Here is a 23,545-nt window from a genome sequence, read left to right on the forward strand (position 1 = left end):
ACAAAATGAAACTGAATCCCTTTCTCTCGCCATGCACAAAAGTGAATTCAAAATGGATCAAGGAACTTGATATCAAATCAGAGACGCGCCGTCTGATAGAAGAAAAAGTTGGCTACGATCTACAGTCAGTGGGGTCGGGCTCCAAATTCCTCAATAGGACACCCATAGCACAAAAGTTAATAACTAGAATCAACAAATGGGACTTACTCAAACTAAGAAGTTTTTTCTCAGCAAAAGAAACAATAAGAGAGGTAAATAGGGAGCCTACATCCTGGGAACAAATCTTTACTCCTCACACTTCAGATAGAGCCCTAATATCCAGAGTATACAAAGAACTCAAAAAATTAGACAATAAGAGAACAAACAACCCAATCAACAAATGGGCCAAGGACCTGAACAGACACTTCACAGAGGAGGACATACAGTCAATCAACAAGTACATGAAAAAATGCTCAACATCTCTAGCTGTCAGAGAAATGCAAATCAAAACCACCCTAAGATACCATCTCACTCCAGTAAGATTGGCAGCCATTAGGAAGTCAAACAACAACAAGTGCTGGCGAGGATGTGGGGAAAAGGGTACACTTGTACATTGCTGGTGGGACTGCAGATTGGTGCAGCCAATTTGGAAAGCAGTATGGAGAGTTCTTGGAAAGCTGGGAATGGAGCCACCATTTGACCCAGCTATTCCCCTTCTTGGTCTATTCCCTAAAGACCTAAAAAGAGCATGCTACAGGGACACTGCTACATCGATGTTCATAGCAGCACAGTTCACAATAGCAAGACTGTGGAACCAACCTAGATGCCCTTCAATAGACGAATGGATAAAAAAAATGTGGCATTTATACACAATGGAGTATTACTCTGCATTAAAAAATGACAAAATCATAGAATTTACAGGGAAATGGATGGCATTAGAGCAGATTATGCTAAGTGAAGCTAGCCAATCCCTAAAAAACAAATGCCAAATGTCTTCTTTGATATAAGGAAAGTAACTAAGAACAGAGTAGGGACGAAGAACAGGAGAAGAAGATTAACATTTAACAGGGATGAGAGGTGGGAGGGAAAGGGAGAGAGAAGGTAAATTGCACGGTAATGGAAGGAGACCCTCAGGGTTATACAGTGGAGGGGGTAGAGAGAGAGGAGGGGAGGGGAGGGGAGAGGTGGGGAGGGGGGAGGGTGGATGATGGGAAAGGCAGCGGAGCACAACAGACACTAGTATGGCAATTTGTAAATCAATGGATGTGTAACTGATGTGAATCTGCAATCTGTGTATGGGGTGAAGGTGGGAGTTCATAACCCACTAGAATCAAAGTGTGGAATATGATATGTCAAGAAATTTGTAATGTTTTGAACAACCCACAATAAAAAATTAAAAAAAAAAAAAAAAAAAAAAAAAAAAGGTATTACTTACTTTAAAAGTCTGTACCTAATGACATCCTACTCCAACCAAAGTCCAAGGGTTTAAGGGATAAATCAATCCTACTGGAATTTAACCTTAATTATTAGATATTTACCTTTTCCTACAGACTCTAAAAGTGTGCTATCTTAGATAATTTTGTTAGTCATATAAACAAGTTATGGTCTTCTGTAATGGAGAAGGATCTCTTCTTTCTTTACATAATAATGTTTTTAAAAGGCTTTCATCGCACTATACCTTTTGTGAATTATCCCTTCCCCTCCCTCCCTCCCTCCCTCCCTCCCTCCCTTCCTTCCTTCCTTTTTTCCCCTCCTTTTTGCCCAATCTCTCTTCCTCCCCACTTTTTTAGCACTCATTTAAACTCATAGTAAGTTTACTAAATTTAAAAACTAATTTTTGACCTATTTCGCATCTTTATTACAAGTTTATACCTGGATTTGAGGAACCATGGTAAATAATAGCAATACCTTTTTGTTTCTTATGAGGTTAAATTGAATGAGGCTTAGCTCTGAAGTGCTGATAGTAAAGAGGGTTCAACGGCATCTCTTAAAGTGGTGCTGATATTGGGATAATCAGAGGTCACACACTGACCTAAAATATCAGTTGATAGACCCAACCTGATCTTTTCTTAAAATTGGGAGCCATCTTGCCACAAAGCCATGAAAAGATAATTTCGGCTTTACTATAAATTACTGCAAATTCTGAACCTGCTTGGAATGCCTGCCCATGCCTTGAACTCACCCATGCCTGGCTCTCTGACCAGATAGCAGCCCTCTCTGAAACTTAGTGACACCTCATAAATATTGGCCTTCCCTGGCCAGACAACGACCCTCTCTGAGGCTCTAATGGTCCTCATAAATTCTGATGTTGGGGCCAGCAAAAAATGTAAACTGCTTGTCAGAGTTCTGTTATCTGTAACTCCCCTTTGTGTAACTTTCTGGGCTATAAAGCTGGGCTGCAGGAAAGCTGGGGTGCTGTCTTGTTCCCGCCATTTTGGGAGGGAGAGGCAGCCCGGCCAGTCGAAATAATAAGCTTGCTTTAATTTGATTTTAATTGGAGTCAGTGGTCTTTTCTTGCGTCCTGGTCTAACATCAGTGTCAGGATATTTACCCAACCCAGGGCTCTTAAGAGAAGTAATCCCTGAATTAAAAGAAGTGAGAACTATCCCAGTACATAGGTACACATACAAACAATATGAAAAAACAAGAGAACAAACCACTCCAAACAGCCCATAATGCTTCAACAACTGACTCCATCAACACCACACTGGAGGAAATGTCAGAGAAAAAAGTTAGAAAGTTCATAGTTAAAATGTTCTATGAGCTAAAAGAAGATGTAAGGAGTGAAATTAGAAAGAAAATACAAGAAGTGAAAGATTACTTCAATAAAGAGAGAGATTCTGAAAAAGAACCAAAGAAAAATCCTGGAAATGAAAAACTCATTAAACCAAATTAAAAATTCAATGGAAAGGAGAGGTGGCAAGATGGCAGAATACAGCTGAGGCATGTCAGGATAGGTACGGAGAGCTTAGAGCTTAGAGATCAGAGACACTGCTTGAAAAAACAGTGAGCTGTGCTACATAGTATCCATGTATTGGGGGGAAGCTGCCATCTCTCTAAATAAATACCAAACCAGGTTAAATGGAGTTTTTGTTCCTTGTACACATAGGTTGCAAGAATTTGATCAAAACAAATTCAAACAAAAAAAGATAAGGCATTTCTTTTCCAGAATCTGTCAGGAATAGCCCCTATAAAAAATGGAGGGCAGCGGAAAGAACCATTTTGCAGTCACATTGCAGGGAGCCAATTACTGGCAGATCCAGTCTGGCCCCCCAAAAACGAGCCCAGCATACCCATGCTGCATGACTATGTGCCTAAGTGATCAGGAGACAATCAGACATGGAGAGAGGTTTACACAGGGGAATACTGATCAGGGAAATCCACCTGGCTTCCCCCTGCAGGCTCCAAACCAGCTTCTTGCCTGACTGGCTGGAAAGAAGGACCTCACTGGGAATTTGAAAGGGAGGGGCCAGGAAAGATCAAGCTTGGAGACTGAATCAGAGATCACAAATCATGGGGTCTGCAGGCAAAGTAGTGGGCTAAGAACAGGCTTCTACACCACACAAGTGGAAGCCAGAGGAGATTCCTGGGGTGTAGTCTTCTAACTCAGACCAGAAACTGTTGGACCTCTGCAGTGCACTGAATTAAAATCTCCAGACCAACTGGCACCCAGAGAAGAGACAGGGGTACACCTACACCTACACCCTGCCTCCCGGAGCTCCACCTTTAGCACTAACCCTCTCCCCCGCAACCCCCTGAGGGTTGAGCTAGCATCAAACTCCAGACAACCCCACCTAACTGATAAGAAGGGAAATAGAAACTTTAAAACTCCAATGAAAAGAATTGTTCAATTTTTCATTGAGATCCTTTTTTTTTTTTCTTTTCTCTCTCACATCTCTACCATTTTTGAAACCAAGTGATTTTCATGTATCAGTTTATTGAGGACAGGGATATCTGAATAGTATATTACAGTTTTGTTGTATGTTCTTTTATTTTTACTTTTTTCTTTCTATTTTTAATTTTTTTTTCTTAATTTTCACTTTATGTTTTCCTCTCACTTCTCTGTTTCCCTGGATTTCCTTTCTCTCTTTTTTCCTACTAAGAGCCAACCTCTATTAATTACTCTTTCACTCTTCCTATAATTTTTTACTTCTATCTTCTCTCCTCTTTCCTCATAAACATCATATCCTACACTATTTCTGTTCTCTCTTTGTCCATGATTTGAAATTATAAACCATTTTGCAAACTTACTATTTATATTGTAGACAATAATTAAACATGTCATTTCTGTTTAATGAGACAAAACTATGGACATCTTAACAGGAGCTACTTGGTTTAAGGCTGCATATTGTCTGCATTGGGTATTGTTATTATTTGTCTCCCCCTTAAAGGCAAGGTATTGGAAACCTTCAGGAACACTGTAAGTCTACTCCCTCAGATGCATACTGCTGGATGGGTAGACACATAAACAACATGGAAAAAAAAAAAAAAAACAAGGGAAAAAAATCACCCCAAACAAACCAAGGTGCTCCACTGACACCACAGTAGAAGAAATGTCAGAAAAGGAGTTCAAGTACATAAAATGATCTGTGACATAAAGGACAATGTAAAGAGTAAAATAAGAGATAAAATACAGGAGATGAAAGTTCACTTCCATAAAAAGATAGAGACTCTAAAAAGAAATCAAGCATAAATCCTCAAAATAAACAAAGCAATAAATCAAATTGAAAATGCAATGGAAAGCATCACCAACAGACTAGACCACTTGGAAAACAGAATCTCAGGCAATGAACACAAAATATGTAGTCTTGAAAATAGAGTTGACCACAGAGAGAAGATGTTAAGAAACCATGAACAGAACTTCCAAGAATTATGGGATGATCAGAAAACAACAAATTTAAGATTTATCAGGATAGGTAAAAGTGTGGAGATACAAACTGAAGGAATGCACAATCTTTTCAATGAAATAATATCAGAAAATTTCCAAAACTAAAGAATGAAATGTAAAATCAAATACAAGAGGCATATAAGACCCCAAATATACAAAATTACAACAGAACCACACCAAGGCATATTATAATGAAAATTCCTAACATAGACAATAAGGATAGAATTTTAAAGGATGCAAGAAAAAAATATCAGATTATGTATAGGGGGAAACCAATTAGGACATGACAGTGTAATTCTGCATCATGTATGATCATAAGAATGAGAAGTTATACTCCATTTATGTTTGATGTATCAAAATGCATTCTACTGTCATATATAACTAATTTGAACAATTTTTTTAGAGTTTAAAAAATTAAAATTAAATGGAAACCATCACCAATAGATTACACCACTTTCAAGATATCAAGCCTTGAAAACAAATTATAGTATCTTGAAAATAAAGTTGACCATAAAAAAAAAGATGGTAAGAGGCCATGAACAGTGTTGGGAGTCGCCCCGGCTCCAAAGACTAACTTCCCTATCCCCCAAGAAGAGCTGTCCAATGGTGAGCCCTGCTGGCTCACATGATCCTGCTGTCCAATGGTGAGCCCTGCTGGCTCACATGATCCTTACCCACAAATCAGACTAGCCCTGATGGCTCACATGATCCTAACCCACCAATCAGACTAGCCCTGCTGGCTCACCTGATCGTTGCCCACCAATCAAAAAGCACCCCATGCCTGTCAAACCACCCCCGGCTCTAGAAATATGCAGACCTGTTTCTCAATAAATGGGCATTTTCTCCGACGGCAAGCCTTGATTGTTCTTTCAAACAGAATATTTAAGAAACCTGGGATAACATTAAGAGAACAAATTTAAGAATCATTGGGATAGATGAAGGCACTGAAATTATAAACTAAAGGGATGCACAATCTTTTAAATTAAATAATATCAGAAATTTTCCAAAACTTAAGAATGAGATGAAAATTCAACTACAAGAGGCATATAGATCTCCAAATATACAAAATCACAATATAAGACACATTACAATGAAAATACCTAACATACAGATAAGGATAGAATTTTAAAAGTAACAAGAGAAAATAAGATGGTCACACATAGAGTTAAACCAATCCAGATTTCGGTTAATTCCTCAACTCAGAACCTAAAGCCATGGGGCTTGCAATAATATATACCAAGCTCTGAAAGAAACTGAAAGCCAACCAAGAATACTACAACCAGCAAAAATAATCTACAGAATTAAAGGTGAAACAAAAACCTTCCATGATAAACAGAAGCTAAAAGAATTCATAACAGAAAGCTTGTACTACAAATATACTCAATAAAATATTTCAGGAGAAAAAATGAAAAATAAAAAATGAAAACCAGCATAGGGAGGAATTACACTAGAAGAATAGTCGGTTAAAGGAGAATCAAATCAGATTTAAACATTAGAAATAAATCAAACAGAAGAAAATAAAAACCATCTTGATATTCAATACTGAATGTAAACAGTCTAAATTCTTCAAGTCAAAAGACAAAAGTTGTGAGATTATATTAAAAACAAAACTCAACAATATGCTGTCTGTAAGAGACTCACAGACTGAAGGTGAAATGATGGGAAAAAACATACCATTCACTTAGAACTCATAAACAAGCAGAGGTAGCAATTCTCATATTAGATAAAGTGGACTTCAAATAAAGATTAATTAGAAGAGACAAAGATCATTTCATACTGCTTGTTGTATTTCATACAACAAGCTATAATTATGATAAATATTTATGCCCTAAATGACATCAAACAAATCCTTCTTAATATTAAGAATCAAAGCCTGGGGTTGTGGCTCAGTGGTAGAGCACTCACCTTGCACATGCGAGACCTTGGGTTTGATCCTTGGCACCACATAAAAATAAATAAGCCGAAACAAAGGTTAAAAAAAAATTCATGACTGAAATCCCTGAGAATTAAAAGAACTTAAAATAAAAAAAAAGAATCAAATAGACTACAATACAACACTACTAGGTGACATTAATATACATCTTTCACCACTGATAGATCATTCAACATAAACTATGCAAATATTCTACAGAACTAAAACATACAATTAGTAATATGAACCTAAAAGATATCTATAAAATATTTCATTCATCAACAACTGAATTCACTTTCTTCTCAGCAGTACATGGAACATTTTCTAAAATAGACCATATTTTAGGTCACAAAGCAAATCTTAGCAAATACAAAAAAATTAGAGATAACACCTTGTATTTTATCAGATCATAATGGAATGAAATTATAAATCAATGATAAGATAAAAAAACAGAAATCACTCTAACACCTGGAGATTAAATACAACACTTATGAATGATGATGGACAGCAGAAGAAATCAGAGGAGAAATAAAATAATTCTTAGATGTAAATTAGAATAGTGATACAACATATCAAAATCTCTGGGACAGTGTTTTAGTCAGCTATTTTGCCACTGTGACTAAGGGACCTGACTAGAACAAATGTAAAGGAGGAAATGTTTATTTAGGAGCTCAGAGATTCAGAGATCTCAATCAATGGACAGTCAGCTTCATTTCTCGGGGCTCGAGGTAAGGCAGACTTCATATGGCAGAATTTGGTAGATGGAAGCAGCTCACATGATGATCAGTTAGCATAAGAGGGGGGGGGGAGAGACTCTCCATTTTCAGATACAAAATATTTACCCCATAGTCACACCCCACCTGTCTCCAGTTACCACTCAGTTATTCCCATCAGGAAATAATTTACTGATTACGTTAAGGCTGTGACCAATCATTTCTTCTCCAAACTTTCTTGCATTGTCTCACACATAAGCTTTTGGGGGACACCCTATCCAAATCATAACAGACAGTATGAAGGCAGTTGTGAGAGGAAAGTTCATTGCACTGAGTTCATATATTAAACAAATATAAAAATACCAAATAAATAATCTAACATTACATCATTACATATCAAGGCCCTAGAAAAGAAGGACAAACCAACACCCAAATCAGTAAAAAAAAAAAAGGACAGGAAATAATTTAAATCAGAACTACTAAAATCAATGAAATTGAGAAACAAATACAAAAGACTAACAAAACAAAGAGATGGTTTTGGTTTTTTGAAAGGATAAACAAGATTGATAAAACCTTAGCAGAACTAACCAAAAGAAAAAGGGAAAAAACTCAAATTAACAAAATTTGAGATGAAAAGGGAAATATCACCACAGACAGTACTGAAATCCAGAGGGTCATAGGAAACTATTTTCAATGTTTGTATTCCAATAAGCTAGAAAATCTTGAAGATACAAATTCCTAGGGACATATGACCTACCCAAACTGAACCATGAGGATATAGAAAACTTAAACAGATCAAAAATCAAACAATGAATTTGAAGCAGCTATCAAAAGTCTTCCAACAAAGAAAAGTCAAGGACTGGATGGATTCTCAGCTGGGTTCTACCAGACTTTTAAAGAAGAACTAATACCAATTCTCCTCAAATTATTTCATGAAATTGAAAAGGAGAGAATATTCTCATATTCTCTAATGAGAATAGATGCAAAAATTCTTACTAAAATATTGGCAAGCTGCATACACAACACATTAAAAAGATAGTGCATCATGATCGAGGGGATTTCATCCCAGGGATGCAAGATGGCTTCAACACATATAAATCAATAAATATGATTCACCAGTAAATAGACTTAAGGATGGGAATCACATGATTATCTCATCAGATGCAGAAAAAGCACTTGATAAAGTACAGCTCTCATTCTTGTTTAAAACACTAGAAAAACTAGGGATAAAAGCAACTTACCTCAATATTTAAAGGATATATGTGATAACCCAAGGCTAACATGATACTGAATGGAGAAAAACAGAAAGCATTTCCTGTGAAAAGACAAGGATGACCGCTTTTACCACTCTATTCAACACTGTCTTTGAAATTCTAAGTACAATAATCGGGTAAGAGAAGGAAATTAAAGGGATACAAAGAGGAAAAGAGCTTAAATGATCTGTTTGCTGATGACATAATACTATATTTAGAAGACCCAGAAAACTCTACCAGAAGACTTCTAGAAACCATAAATGAATTCAACAAAGTAACAGGATACAAGATCAACACTCATAAAATAATCATGATGAATCTGCTGAAAAAGAAAGTAGGAAAACTATCCCATTCACAATAGCCCTAAAAAAATAAATAAATAAAATACTTGGGAATCAATCTAATAAAAGAGATGGAAAACTTCTACAATGAAAACTGTAGAACACTAAAGAAAGAAGTTGAAGAAGACCTTAGAAGATGAAAAGATCTTCCATGTTCTTAGATAGGCAGAATTAATATTGTCAAAATGGCTATACTACCAAAAGCACTATACAGATTCAATGCAATTCCCATCAAAATTCAAACGATATTCTTCACAGAACTAGAAAAAGCAGTTAGGAAATTCGTTTGGAAAAATAAGATGCCCAGAATAGCAAAAGCAATCCTTAGCGTGAAAAACAAAGCAGGAGGCATCCCAATACTAGATTTCAAATTATACTACAGAGCTACAGTAACAAAAACAGCCTGGTACTGGTACCAAAATGACATGAAGACCCATGGACTAGAACAGAAGACAAAGAGACAAATCCACATACGGTTATATGATACTAGACAAGGTGACAAAATGCACTGGAGAAAAGATAGCCTTTTGAACAAATGCTGTTAGAAAAACTGGAAATCCATATATAGAAGAATAAAATTTAACCCCTGTCTTTCACCCTGCACAAAACCCAATTCAAAGTGGATCAAAGACCTAAGAATTAGACTAGAAACCCTGCACCTACTAAAAGAAAATGTAGGCCCAGCACTCCATCATGTTGGCTCAGGAACTTACTTCCTTAATGACTCCTAAAGCACAAGAAATAAAATTTAAAATTAATAAGTAGAATGGCATCAAATCAAAAAGCTTCTTCACAGCAAAGGAAACAAGAGTGTGACAAGAAACCATACATTTTGGGAGCAAATCTTTGCCACCTGCTCCTCAGATAGAGTACTAGTATCTAGAATGCAAAAAACTCAAAAAACATTTAAAAAAATAAATAAATGGACAAAAAAACTAAACAAACACTTCTCAAAATAAGAAATGGAAATGGTTAATAAATATATGAAAAACGTTAACATCTCTAGCAATTAGATAAGTACAAATTAAAACTACACTGAGATTTCATCTCACTCCAGTCAGAATGGCAATTATCGAGAAGACAAGTAACAATAAATGTTGGCTAGGATGTAGGGGGAAAAGGTATACTCACGTTATCGATGGAACAGCAAATTAGTGCAATCACTCTGGAAAGCACTATGGAGATTCCTCAAAACTAGGAATGGAACCACCATATAACCCAGCTATCCCACTCCTCAGTATATATGCAAAAGATTTAAAATGAGCATACCGCAGTTACACTGCCCCATCAATGTTTATGCCAGCATAATTCACAATAGCCAACAATACGTGCCCTTCAACAGATGAATGGGTAAAGTAAATAAAATACACACACACACACACACACACACACTCAATGGAGTTTTACTCAGCCATAAAGAAGAATGATATTATGGCATTTGCCAGTTAATGGGTGGAACTGGAGATTTTCATGTTGAGTGAAATAAGCCAGTCCCAAAAAGTCAAATGTTGAATGTTTTCTGATATGCAGAAGCTAATCCGAAATGGGGGGGGGGGGCACAAAGGACGAAGTATCAGTAGAATAGAGAAAAGGATTGAAGGGGAGGTAGGAGAGATGGGATAGTAAAGAATAGCAGAATGAATCTGACTCCGACCTAACTTTCCTATGTACACATATGAATATACCACAGTGAATCTCACAATCATGTACATTCAAAGACACTGATTTAAAAAAACAAAAAACTATAAGTAAATAGCAGAAAGATCAGTAGAATAGTGGAAAGAGAAAAGAAGGAGGGAAAGAGGAAGTACTGGAGGCTGAATTAGAACAAATGATATTCTAGTGCTTTTATAATTATGTTAAAATGAATCCTAATGTTACCTATAACTAGAAAGAACCAATAAAAAATCTGAAAAATTGTGCTGTATATGTGTAATAAGAATTGTACATTCTTTTTTAATATTTATTCTTAAGTTTTAGATGGACACAATATCTTTATTTTACATTTATGTGGTGCTGAGGATCAAACCCAGTGCCTCGTGTATGCTAGGCGGGCGCCCTGCCACTGAGCCACAACCCCAGCCCCAAGAATTGTACATTCTTATTACATTCCACTGTCATTTATTTTTTAAAAAATGCATTCCATTGTCATTTATTTAAAAAAAAAGAACCAATAAAAAAATAAAGTACTGTGCTAAGAGAACAGATAAGGTATACACATATTGCTGATATTTTGTTAGGATATTACAGCAACATCCATGCTTTGTAAAAAGATAGAAAAGAAAAAGAAAAGAAATGCCATAGGAAATGAGGGAAGGGAAAGCAAGGGAAAGGGGAAGACTGTTCAACCCCAGGATGTTCAAAACCAAGAGCATGCTAATTCCCATAAACCTACATAGACAGGATGATACCCACACAATCATTCCTATTCAAAGCAAACCTTCTAATGAGAAATATATATATATTTTCATTGAACAATCACAACAAGCAACAGGAATATCTGATTTCCAAGAAGAAAGAAACAATATCAGAATACCTATAGTGATGATATTGATTTTTTCCTATCTATCACATTTCGTTCAGTGAAAATTCTAAAGCCCATAGCTGTAGGAGGAACACCAACAAGTTTTAGACAATGATAGTTATTGTATTTATTTTAAAATACTGTCTTAAACAACAAATAGTTTTACAAAAACCTGTTTCTTCTATTAACACAAATTAGATTTTTAAATGAAAATATACCTCTCACATTTGATCATTCATGAAGTCATACCCAGAATAAGAGACTGAGTCATGAACAGTAAATTTATATTCTTCTCTCCAATAAAGTTATGCTCTTTTGTATAAAAATGACATACAACATACTATTCTTTCTTAAGAACTAAAAACTACTGGTCCTTGGTTTAAGTTTCATAATACATACAGCATGACTGTTTGTTTTACTCCTTCATACAACTGTAATCAATCCAGCCATGTCAAGCTCTTTATCCATTTTTATTTTAAAAATGTCATGAGTTGTGGCTAATAAACTTCTCAAGGTAGTAAAAAATAAGTCAATATCAATAATGCAGGTATATGTTTGTTATATTCCAACTTACCTAATACACTCACAAAAGCATCAAAAAGATGAAATGTAAGCAGTGGCTCTTTCAAGTGACCATAATAATCTGCTATAGTTTTAAATACATCTTTTTCAAATCCCAAGTACATAGGCTGCTTCAAATCTGAACAGTTGGGCCCTATTTTAAAAAAATAGAAAAAGAAACATTAATGGATCAATTACCTTTAAAGATTATAATCTGTACATAAGTGTGTTAGGTAAAGATATTCAAGATATATAGAAATTCAGATATTCAAGACTTACAGAACAGAAAAAGATAGTGGAAAATTGACATTATGTACATTGATACACATTTCACTTACACAAATATGTTTTCTGTCTAAGTTGAAATCTCTTATAAAACAATGAGGCAAAGCACTGACCTACTTTCATTTTAAAAGAAATCTACTCTTTATATTCTTCTAAGAGGCACACTTATTAAATGTAAACAATGATAATTTTCTTTGAAATATTCAAAATTTTCTTATTCTTGATAAATTAACCTATATAACAATTAGCTGACATATGCAATAGACAAGTTATAAAGTGATTTTCACAGCTTTTCATTATTTCATCACTGGTATATTATAAAACCCTACAGTCATAGAGCTGAATAAAATAATCAATTTCTGCCTCTAATTAAACTATTACAGACTAATGAAAATTCAAATTCTTTTTAAAAAAGAGATTTTACATTTTGCTTATTAATTCATTCTGATTATAAACTCTCTAGTTGATTCCAGGCCAACCATCAAAAGATGACTTACCTCCACTGGCCACGTCTACACCTGCAAAAGACTAAACAACCACACCCAAATAGAGCTCTATCCCTGGGGTATGAAGGAAGCAGACAAGATAAATTGAAAGGAAATTCTTTCTACAGAATCACTGAAGTAAGGAAGGAAGAGCAAGCTAGAAACGGGTGCAAAGCATTCTGGGCCTTCACATTTCAATCCAATGGAACATCATGAAATGTCTTTTCCTGGTCTTTAACTTCTAACCTTTCAACATTCTGTTCTCTTCTTTCTTTTTTTTTTTAAGAGAGAGAGAGAGAAGGAGGGAGAGAGAGGGAGGGAGAGAGAGAGAGAGAGAGAGAGAGAAAATTTTTTAATATTTGTTTATTTTTTAGTTTTCGGTGGACACAACATCTTTATTTTTATGTGGTGCTGAGGATCGAACCCAGTGCCCCGCGCATGCCAGGGAGCGCGTTACCGCTTGAGCCACATCCCCAGCCCCAGAACACCTGTTTTCTTCTTATAAAATAATTTATTAGCTAAAATAATGAAATATCTATACATGTGGGATTATGTAAAATCAGCAGCAAATGTAGCCACCACTTCTTTTTTTTTTTTTGGCGGGGGGCAGGGTGTACTGGGGATTGTACCCAGGGGCACTTGATCACTGAGCCATGTCCCCAGCCCTATTTTGTATTTTATTTGGATACAGTGTCTCCTGAGTTGCTTTGCACCTCACCATTGCTGAGGCTGGGTTTAAACTCGAAATCCTCCTGCCTCAGCCTTTCTAGCCACTAGGATAACAGGTGTGCACCACCACTCCTGGCTAGCCATCATTTTTGTTGCTTCCTACGGATACAGCCCAAGCTTAGCCAACTGAAATAATTAGTTTTATATCTCAGCAAGTGAGACACATTACTTAGAACTAGTCCCTACCAGGATAAGTACATGGTTCATTCTAAGCAGTTATATCCCTTTGTGAAGATTTCATCATCCTTTTTGAAAATATGCAGAAAGAAAAACAAAACAGGTTTTCCAAAAAGAAAGACAAGACAGTGCTCGGTGAGCTCTATGAGAGGAGGTAATATTTTTAAGATCTTTTCTTTCTTAACAAACTTTGAACTTTAAGAATATTTTTCTTTAATCTAGTTTATAGCATCTATAATTTATAGATGCTATTTCTGACAAATTCTGAGAAAGAAATGCTTTGGCTTTTTTTGTTTGTTTGTTTGTTTGAATTTGTTTTGATCAAATTTTTGCAATCTAACATACAAGAAGGAAAACCCCAGTTAACCTGGTTTTGTATTTATTTAGCATTAATCCCTCATTGCATGGACAGCCATGATTGTGCCTGGCCAACAACCAAATCATGGAGGCCCATATGCATATAGTCTACAATAATTGTAGATAGGTCTTAAAGAGAAAGAGATGAGTAGCTGACTTACAGAAAAGGAGGCAATTGGCCTTCGAATATCATTATTCAGCCTATCCTTTCTGTTTCGTTTTAGTTAACTGTAACAAGAATCTGAATTTAGAAAAGGAAAGGACCAAGAACAGCTCATGAGTTTGATGGATTCAAAGTAAATGTCAAGGGTCAAGGAGCATTCTATAAAACTTAAGAGATTTTATAAAGCTATCCAAAAGGTCAACCTTGCCCTTTGGCCACCATTTATTCTTTGATACATCAATGAACATCTTTATGGACATGCCAACTATTGGTAAAGCATCCCACTTGGTTTATGTCAGCATGTTCCTAACTGCCAACATTCTCCACCTCATATAGTATCACCTCATACGTGTGAAGATCATTTATAATCAAGCCTCATATCTTTCCCCTCTGTAAACAAGGAATTCAGTTAATCTAATCTTCCTTCAGAAGTTTGGTTCTTTTCCATGTATATCTTCAGGGAAATTACACTACATTTAGGTTGTCATTGAAAATTAAACTTTATAAACACCCCTTAATACATATTATAATATATTATAGCTTAGATACCGGCCTCTGATGTTCTTTCCCACTGACTGATTTCCAAATCTGTGGTTTGCCAGGAGTTCTGAAATGGGTCATTTAACTTCCCATTTAAATCTATCTCATCATTGCCAACTCTGGTCAAAGATATAATTTAAATTTAATTTACCTCAAATGGTTGAGCAGGAAGAATAAAAAGCACTCCCCCAAAGTAAAACCAAAGTACTCTACATCTCAGAGTTTCAAAAATATTCACCAAAAAAAAAAAACAAAGAAAATTTTAATAATTAAACCCAGAGAAATTTGGGCTTCACACAAATTAATGTTGCTATGCATATTCAGAATGATGGTATATAGTCATTCTCCACACAGGACCACTAAAATTATTCACATTAAGCTAAGTGGTTAGTTTTACCTTATAACCAAACAAAACTAACTCAATGAAATCAGTAATTTAGGGTCTACTAATTCAAGAATTTAGATATCTCTCTGTACATGCTAGTCCTACCCAAAAAGAAAGAAGGAAACTACCTTTCTAAGGTAAATCACAAAGCCCTCTAGATTGAATATTACCATTATCAGTCAACCAAAATAACTAGAACTCTTTCTTCCCAGTAAGATCATTTATTTGGAGCCTAGCATAGTACATGCGTTTTAGCCCAGAAATGTGAGAGACTCAGGCAAGAAGATCACAAGTTCAAGGCCAGGCTGGGCAATTTAGTGAGACCCTGTTTCAAAATGAAAAATAAAAAGGGCTGAGGTTCAGTGGTAGAGAACTTGCCTAGCATGCATGCAAGGCCTTGGGTTCAATTATTAGTACCAGAAACCAATCAATCAATCAATCATTTGTCTAGAGGGTCAGCCTTTAACCTTTAGAATAATTTCTGTGCATTAAACCTCCTAAAAATGATTGTTAATAATATGCTATACTAATTTCTTTTCAGTACCCATGACAGCCAAAGAAATGGATGCCACATGCCTACACAATGGATTTCAAATGCCTACAAAAGTCCTCATAGGGACCACCCTGGTGCAGCCCCCCTTGTCTTACATCCAAATTCCTAAAACAGGCCTTTCTTATTTCTCTGCATGCAGGTCCTTCTCCTTCGAAGCCATCCTGCATATCAGTTGAATCAGTACACACTAAAATATTTCCCACTGAAAATACTGCCCTATGAAAAGCCAACATGAGAAAGATCTGCTGAGCAAACTGATGATATAACTATAGTAGATACTTTATAGCATGTCTTCTAGGAATAAAAATACAGGCTTCAGGAATAAAATCCTGTAGACTATGAATAGGCAGTTGTCACTACGTTACATGCACTATTACTAACTTGTTTCTCTCCTGTGATGAAGCAGTCAGAAGTAGTGAGACTTTATCTACAGTGTGATTATATCCATATGAAAATGGAAGCACCAAATGCCTTTAAAATTATTTTATAATAGCCCTTTCACTAAGTCACAAATTTATCACTAAAAGCACAGTAGTCCCAAAACAATTAGCTGCCAGTCTCATAGGTGTCAAATCAGTATTTGGTCCATTGAGCCGAAATATTTTCTAATTCAGGGCACTAATTTCTCTCAATTCCATAAAACTGGCAGATAATTAGTACTTACAATTTGCCAAACACTTCATAGCTGACAGTACCCAATGAGGAAGTTCTTCTGCAGGAGAAATGAAAATAAAAAGATGTTTTTTTTTTCAATTCTATGTAACTCAAGGAAATATATATATAAGAATATATTACTTGCCCAGGTAATATGAACATATGACCAATTTTTGCATCAGAACATTTAAAAGATAGAAGTCTTTCTTAGCAGAAGTGTTATAACCTGTACTTTGATAAATGACACCTACAAATTTCTGTAAGGACAAGATGCATTAGAAAAAAGAAAAAAGAAAAAAAATTGGGTAGTTTGGCCCAGAGAAATAAATCAACAGACAAATCAATTAACCAAAGGCAAAGAAAATTCAGAAGTAGCAAAAATAATACCCATCAAATGCATTTATGAAACAAAATAAATAGCAAAGAGTAAATTATGGGCTGGGGGTATAGCTCAGTGGTAGAGCTCAGGCTTATCATGCACAGGGCCCTGGGAACAATACCCAACAACAACAACAAAAAGATACGTTCTTTTTTCTTTTTTTTTTTTTCTTTTGTTGTTTTTGTTTTAATGTAGATGGAAAACTTGCCTTTATTTTATTTGTTTATTTTTTTATGCAATGCTAAGATCGAACCCAAAACGGTACCTTTTGTAGATGCAAGGTAAGTTTCATTTTAGCTATTAACATTTAAAAAATGCTTTTGGCAAAGAAAGTTTTACAGACAAGTTAGTATTAGGCTGTTAAGTATTAGGATAGCCTTAAAATAATAGAAGAAAAACACTGCTTCAAAAAGTCCCAGCTGAGCCTTTTCAGTCTCTGCCCTGCCACAGACACTGATGAGAAGGACCAATATTCAGGCTTCCACTTCATCTTCTTGAGTAAAAATGGGAAGACACTTTTGAATTGAGTAAACCTGAGTCTCCTGAACAGGAGTTTATAATATCCTCTCTTCCGTAAAGAACTTAAACAAAAAATGACTGGTCATCAACTGTATCTGCAAGCGTGTGCTACACTCAGAGAACGGGGAAGGATTTAGATGCACTTCTACAAAACTTAATGTTATATGGTGATATTAACTCAAAAACTCACAAAGCCACCACAAATCTATTTCTGCCTCCCATTGTCCTCCATTCCTGATAGAAGGGGTATGAAAGAGAAAGTGTTTCCATTTTCAAAGACAGTCTCTGCTCCTGCCAGGTGACATGGCCTAGAAACCCCTCCTGTCCTCTTACAACTGCTCAGGCTCCTTCTGGTACCCTCTGTCTGCTGCTCAGGAGCCTCAAGCCCTGAATTTAATGTTTTATAAAATCCCAAGATGTATTATACTTACTATATTCTCACATCCAAAGGTCATTTAGTTTCAGCCAATCGTCAGCATCAAGAATTGAATTAAAGGGTAAAATCAAAGAATAAAATAAAAGCACACATCCAATTCTGGTTCAACCCTCACCCGTAGGAAGAAAGTTGTTTTGTTTGTTTTTTATTTTTCTTTTTAAATGTACATGACAGTAAAGTGTATTTTGGCATATTATACATACACGGAGTATAACATTCTAATAAGTATCCCATTCTTGTGGTTGAACATGATATGGAGTTACCCTGGTCATATATTCATATTAACATAGGAAAGTTATGTCCAATTAAAACAAACCTAGGAATTGTTGGGCACTATAGGCATCACTATACTATAGTGATATGACTATATATTTCCAAATCAAAAACTGGGTTAGGTAGGTAATGAAATGTCTTTTTCTTCCCTCCAATTTATAAATGGGTCTGGAGGAAAAGGTATGAAATACCCTCAACATTTAAAGAAGTACTTTGTTTAAAAAAAATGACATAAATCAAGACTATACCAGATAATCTGATACAAAGACATATCATGAAAAGGTGAGCCAGAAGCTAAAGGCAGTGGCTCCCAGCCCCCATGTTAAAACTGACTCACTCAGTTAGGTCTTAAACATACTTACTTTCCAGAGGGTTTTACCTAGGGATAACACAGAACCACTGAGTGGTAGGTGGGGGCAGGGGGGTTACCATGAACTAGCCTCTAGATGGATTCTGCTAAGGTTTTCACTTCTGGACACTCATCTCTCCATGACATTTTCTTTATCCAAAAAAAATTAGCCAAAAGTTTATTTTTAATTTTTTTTGTTTTTTGTTTGTTTTTAAGTATTGTGCAATGAGAGACAGATATATGAAAGGAGAGGATAAACTTGCTTAGGTTTAGGGAAGGGTCAAAAAAGAGCTGATGGATCTCACAGCCAATGTGCCAGGTCAACCAAGAACAAATGGTTTTCATGCACTTACTTGACTTGTCATCAAGGATAACCACTCCCTGCTTGCTAACACTATATACATTATGGACGATGAACTTGGAGTTGACAAATTTGACATCTAAAACTTCTTCTAAGGAGTCTAAGCCAAGGATTTTCTGTAAACTAGAAGATAAATAATAATCATTATTAACCTTGAAACCTGGTGCTGCAGAACGTTATTCTTTAAAGGGCATTATTGTCATGCACTTCACCCAATCGTTGAAGGCAAACTTAGCAGAAATGGAATGCAATTTAAAAATAAAAACCTGAAAAAATATCCTTTTGCCATTAACATACTACTTTAATGATTCAATAATACAATGCTTTGAATTCCAAGAAAATAATTTTATGAGAAAAAATATTATACAATCAAAAACTAATTTATCCAATGATGACAAACTGCTACTAGTATATCTTTGTAAGAAAAAATAATTGCTGTAATACTCTTAATTTTAATTATACTTATAGTTCTTCATACATGAGACCAAATTTTCCCTTGTGTTTATTAAGATTGCAATGTTACTCAAAAGTTAAACTCTTAAATTCCTATTTAAATAACAATAGAAAATTTTCAGAATTTAAATTGTTTGCTAAACAACATAGCTACAGATTATGCAAAAGTTGAGATTTTTTCCATAATTTCAGAAATTAAATATGCAAAGAATAATGAAGATACAAAACAGAAAAAAAATCACTAAAATTTCTCATAGATATCAAATGTACATACTATGATAATGTCATAGACTTCCATATCTCTTCTACATTGGCTTCTGTCAGCTGTCTGCGGTGGACAAGACGGCAAGCAGGCACCTCTCCAATAGCAATACTATGACGCTTGAACCACATCTCAGAATTCTAATTTGGGAGGTGAGGAAGAAGGGGGAAAGGAAGGAGAAGGAATAGTAAGAGAGAATAAATCTTTCGATATATAGGGTATGATTTGATAGGAATAATTTAAGATAAATAATTACAATTACAAACTAACTTTCTTTGTGTGGACCAATGAGAAATGAGTAAGGACTCTTAGGATTAGGTCATATTATAGACGAATGTTTATAAATTACAAAAGAACAACATCAATAAGCATGACAGTAAACAGTACCTACCTTCATTTACTATGGTAGTTTCAACTACTCAGTGAAGCCAAAGTGTGATTAATATAAAAACAATTTTTTTTGAAATGGGGTTTTGCTAGGTTACACAAGCTTGTCTGAAACTTCTGGGCTCAAGGGATCCCCCTGTCTCAGCCTCCAAAGCAGCCAGAACCACAGGCATGATCCACCACACTTAGCACAGTAAAATAACTTTTTAGTTTTTGAGACGTGGTCTTGCTGATTGCTGAGGCTGGTCTTAAACTTGAGATCCTACTGTCTCAGCCTCTGGAACATCTGGGATTATAGAAGAATGCCACTGTGCCCACCTCATAAAATAATTTTTTATTAATTTACAATTAAATTGAGGAATATCTATTCAAATCCACACACTGTCCAAATTGAGTGATTAATTACAATAAAATTAAAGTAGATTACTTTGACAAATTTTCTAAAGCAAATGTCAAATAAATACACTATTGGGGGCTGGGGATGTGGCTCAAGCGGTAGCGCACTCGCCTGGTATGCGTGCGGCCCGGGTTCGATCCTCAGCACCACATACACACAAAGATGTTGTGTCTGCCGAAAATTAAACAATAAAAATAAATAAAAATTAAAAAAAAATACACTATTGGAAAGCAGCTCAAAACTGGCATCTGCCAAAGGAGAATCAAGAGCTCAAGGACAGCTGAGGACACCAGAAGAGAAGGAATGAACCCCTTTCCACAGAGGAAAAAACTAAAGCTTAGAGGGGTTAAATAATTTGCCCCAAGTCACTCAGCTTTGCCACATTATTCTTAGGAGCTCATATTTAGACTACTAGACACAAGTTACAAAACTTTCTTTTCATAATCACAGAGAAGAATTTGGACATTTAAAAGGCAATACACGGGCTGAGGTTGTGCCTCAGTGGTAGAGTTCTTGCCTAGCAAGCACCACATACAAATAAATAAAGTTTTTTTAAAAAAGGCAATATATATAAGAAATCACAAAGAATTTCTATAATTTTTTTTTTTTTTTTACAAAAAAACATAGAAAAATCTTACTTGTAAAAAAAGGAGAAGGAATTTTCTGGGATTTCTTTGTGTGTGTGTGTGTGTGTGTTGCTGGAGATTGAACTCATGGCCACGTGCATGCAAGACAAGCACTCTAATAATTGAGCTATATTCCCAGCCCTGGGATTTTTTTTTTAATTGGTTTTTGGTTTTGCTTTTAAAGAATTACTGAACTACGAAAGAAATTCAAAGGCCACGTGGATGTGTGAATTTCTAAGCATCTAAAACAGGTGTTTTAGAAGGAAAAGTTGGAGGTAACAACATTTGTCTAGCAAGTCTACTTACAAATCTTTCCTAAAAAAATACTCATGAATATATTCAAATAATTGTCTGTAAAGGTATTGCTTAGCACATTGTTTATATGTTGAAAAACTGGAAATACTGTAAACACCTAACAGTAAAGGAGTAGAGAAGTAAAATATCAATTTTATATTAGACATGATGCAGGTATTAAAAATAATGTTGGATGTTGAAAAGCATGAAAACAATGAGCATAGTACACTGTTGTAAGTGAAGAACTCAGGCTCCAAAACAGTCCAGTATGACCTCATTTCTGAGTTAAAAACATGCATAGAAAAAAGAATATACAATAAAAATATTAATAATAGAAATTCTCTCTAGGTAATATTATGAGTAATTCATTTTCTTCTTTCTCTTCCTATAAACAATTCTATGAAATAATTTATTATGGCAATAGTTCTTAATACTGAGAAACTGTGTACCAGGTGCTGTTCTAAACACTTTTTTTTTTCTCCTTTGAAATATATTTTAATTAAGAAAGGATAACATGTTTTAGGTATTACTTTTACTACCTTAAGTAGTGCTAAAAAGTAATCTGAATTGCTATTCTTTATAATAACTAAAAAAAACACAACCAAAGGAAGTTGTGAAATTTGTAAAAGGTGTTTGGAGTCATTAAATATAAGGGTTCTTCTTTTCCTTGGGATAAACATCATCTACTCCTTGAAATGTATTACTACCATAAAATTTCATAATATAGATGGCAGTATAAAAATGTATAATAGTGGGCTGGGGTTGTGGCTCAGTGGCAGAGTGCTTGCCTTGCACATGTGAGGTACTGGGTTTGATCCTCAGCACCACTTAAAAATGCATAAACAAAATAAAGACATTGTGTCCATATATAAGTAAAAAATATTTTTTAAAAAATGTATAATAGTTATATAACTAAGCTTTTTATAATTTAGCACTAAATGAAACTTCTTACATGTTCCCAAGTTAAATAATAATATATCAAGAAAATGACAAAAATTTAAGAGTTCTTTTTCTTAGCAAATTAATATAAAATTAGCCTCACTTTCATACTGTTACAGAAATATCTATACTATACCATGTATTATACATTCCTTACTGAGCCAATACAAATTTCAAATGTGCAATATTAAATGAATTCTACCTACCCAAAGTAAATTTTTTTAAGACCTTTTGTTTTTCAAATAAAAAATATAGTAGGTAATGATCATCACATTCCACCATTATTAATTACCTCATGTCTCCCCTTCCCCTCCAACCCCTCTAGATAGAGTTTGTCTATTCCTCCCATGTTCCCACTCCCTATATAAATAAAAAAAATACATAAAAATATAGTAGGTATCCCTTAAAATACATAATAGAGACATTCCAAGCACTTTGTAGGTACGAACTCAACTCCATTTCCACAGCAACCCTACCTTGGAGGGATGAGTATACTAGTTTCACTGATCAGAGAACTCAGACACAAGCACATGGATGATACAGAGACACAAGCTCAAACAGCCACAATCTGGAGAAGCCACAATTTGTACCCAGCAGTTTGGCACCAGAGCCCACACAGCAAATAACCACATCTGCTTTATTTTATTTTGTTTGTTTGGGTTTGGTTTGAAATAATGGCTATGTAAGATAGCCAAAACATAAAACAAAAAAAAAACAAAACAAAACAAAACAAAAAAACAAGCAAACCGAAGGCAGAGACAGAAAGAAAAAGTTAAACAACAGAAAAGAACAAGCTCAAGTTTCATAAAGGATGAACTGTTTATTAATTGACAACTTCATCATTCTAAAAGTTCATCAAGGGCCCCACTGAGGACACCTCCTGTTCTGCCATTTCCCTTTGAACTATCCTAAGAAGCAGGAGCCCAAGCTTTGATGGAATGATTGTAGGCATGCAGCCCCTTCCCTACACTTTAGGAGTTTTTGTTTTATGCAAAAGATTTATCAAGTGTCCCTGCGTGCCAGGCATCATGCAAGGCTCTACAAAGAGAGTAATGTGTGAGAAAACAGTTTTATGCATAAAACAAACAGGGAGTGCAGCCCCTTCCCTACACATAAGGGGTTGGGGGGGTGTGGAATACAAGCAAAGGCAGGACAAAAGTCACAAAGAAATAAAAAGAGATATGGATACAAATGGCCAGGGAGAAACATAGGCTTAAGCAGGGAGAAGGCTGGTAAATCTGGGACTCTGGCATATCAATTCAGATCTCCCCAGAATTAAAACTGAAAATAGAAGTCGCTGTCATTGGTGCAAAGCCCTGAACAATGGATTGAGATGTTCTATTGAACACTTGGGTCTTCCTAGTGGGGGCA

General features: G+C 35.3%; 1 protein-coding gene across 2 annotated transcripts in view; it reads right to left on the reverse strand.

Moving 5' to 3' along the window:
- The window catches only part of Depdc1b (DEP domain containing 1B), a 133,852-nt gene that overhangs the window by 28,971 nt on the left and 81,336 nt on the right, over positions 1 to 23,545 (reverse strand). For both annotated transcript variants that reach the window (XM_058583133.1, XM_046456308.2), the window contains 4 exons: positions 19,544 to 19,671; positions 18,809 to 18,939; positions 16,510 to 16,557; positions 12,185 to 12,325 (listed from right to left, as the gene is read on the reverse strand). In XM_058583133.1, the coding sequence (XP_058439116.1) occupies positions 12,185 to 12,325; positions 16,510 to 16,557; positions 18,809 to 18,939; positions 19,544 to 19,671 (448 nt within the window). The remainder of the gene's footprint in view (positions 1 to 12,184; positions 12,326 to 16,509; positions 16,558 to 18,808; positions 18,940 to 19,543; positions 19,672 to 23,545) is intronic.

Source organism: Marmota monax, unplaced genomic scaffold (assembly GCF_021218885.2).
Source record: "Marmota monax isolate L192 unplaced genomic scaffold, Marmota_monax_Labrador192_F-V1.1 WCK01_AAM20220418_F8-fsc00037, whole genome shotgun sequence".
Taxonomy (NCBI): Eukaryota; Metazoa; Chordata; class Mammalia; order Rodentia; family Sciuridae; genus Marmota; species Marmota monax.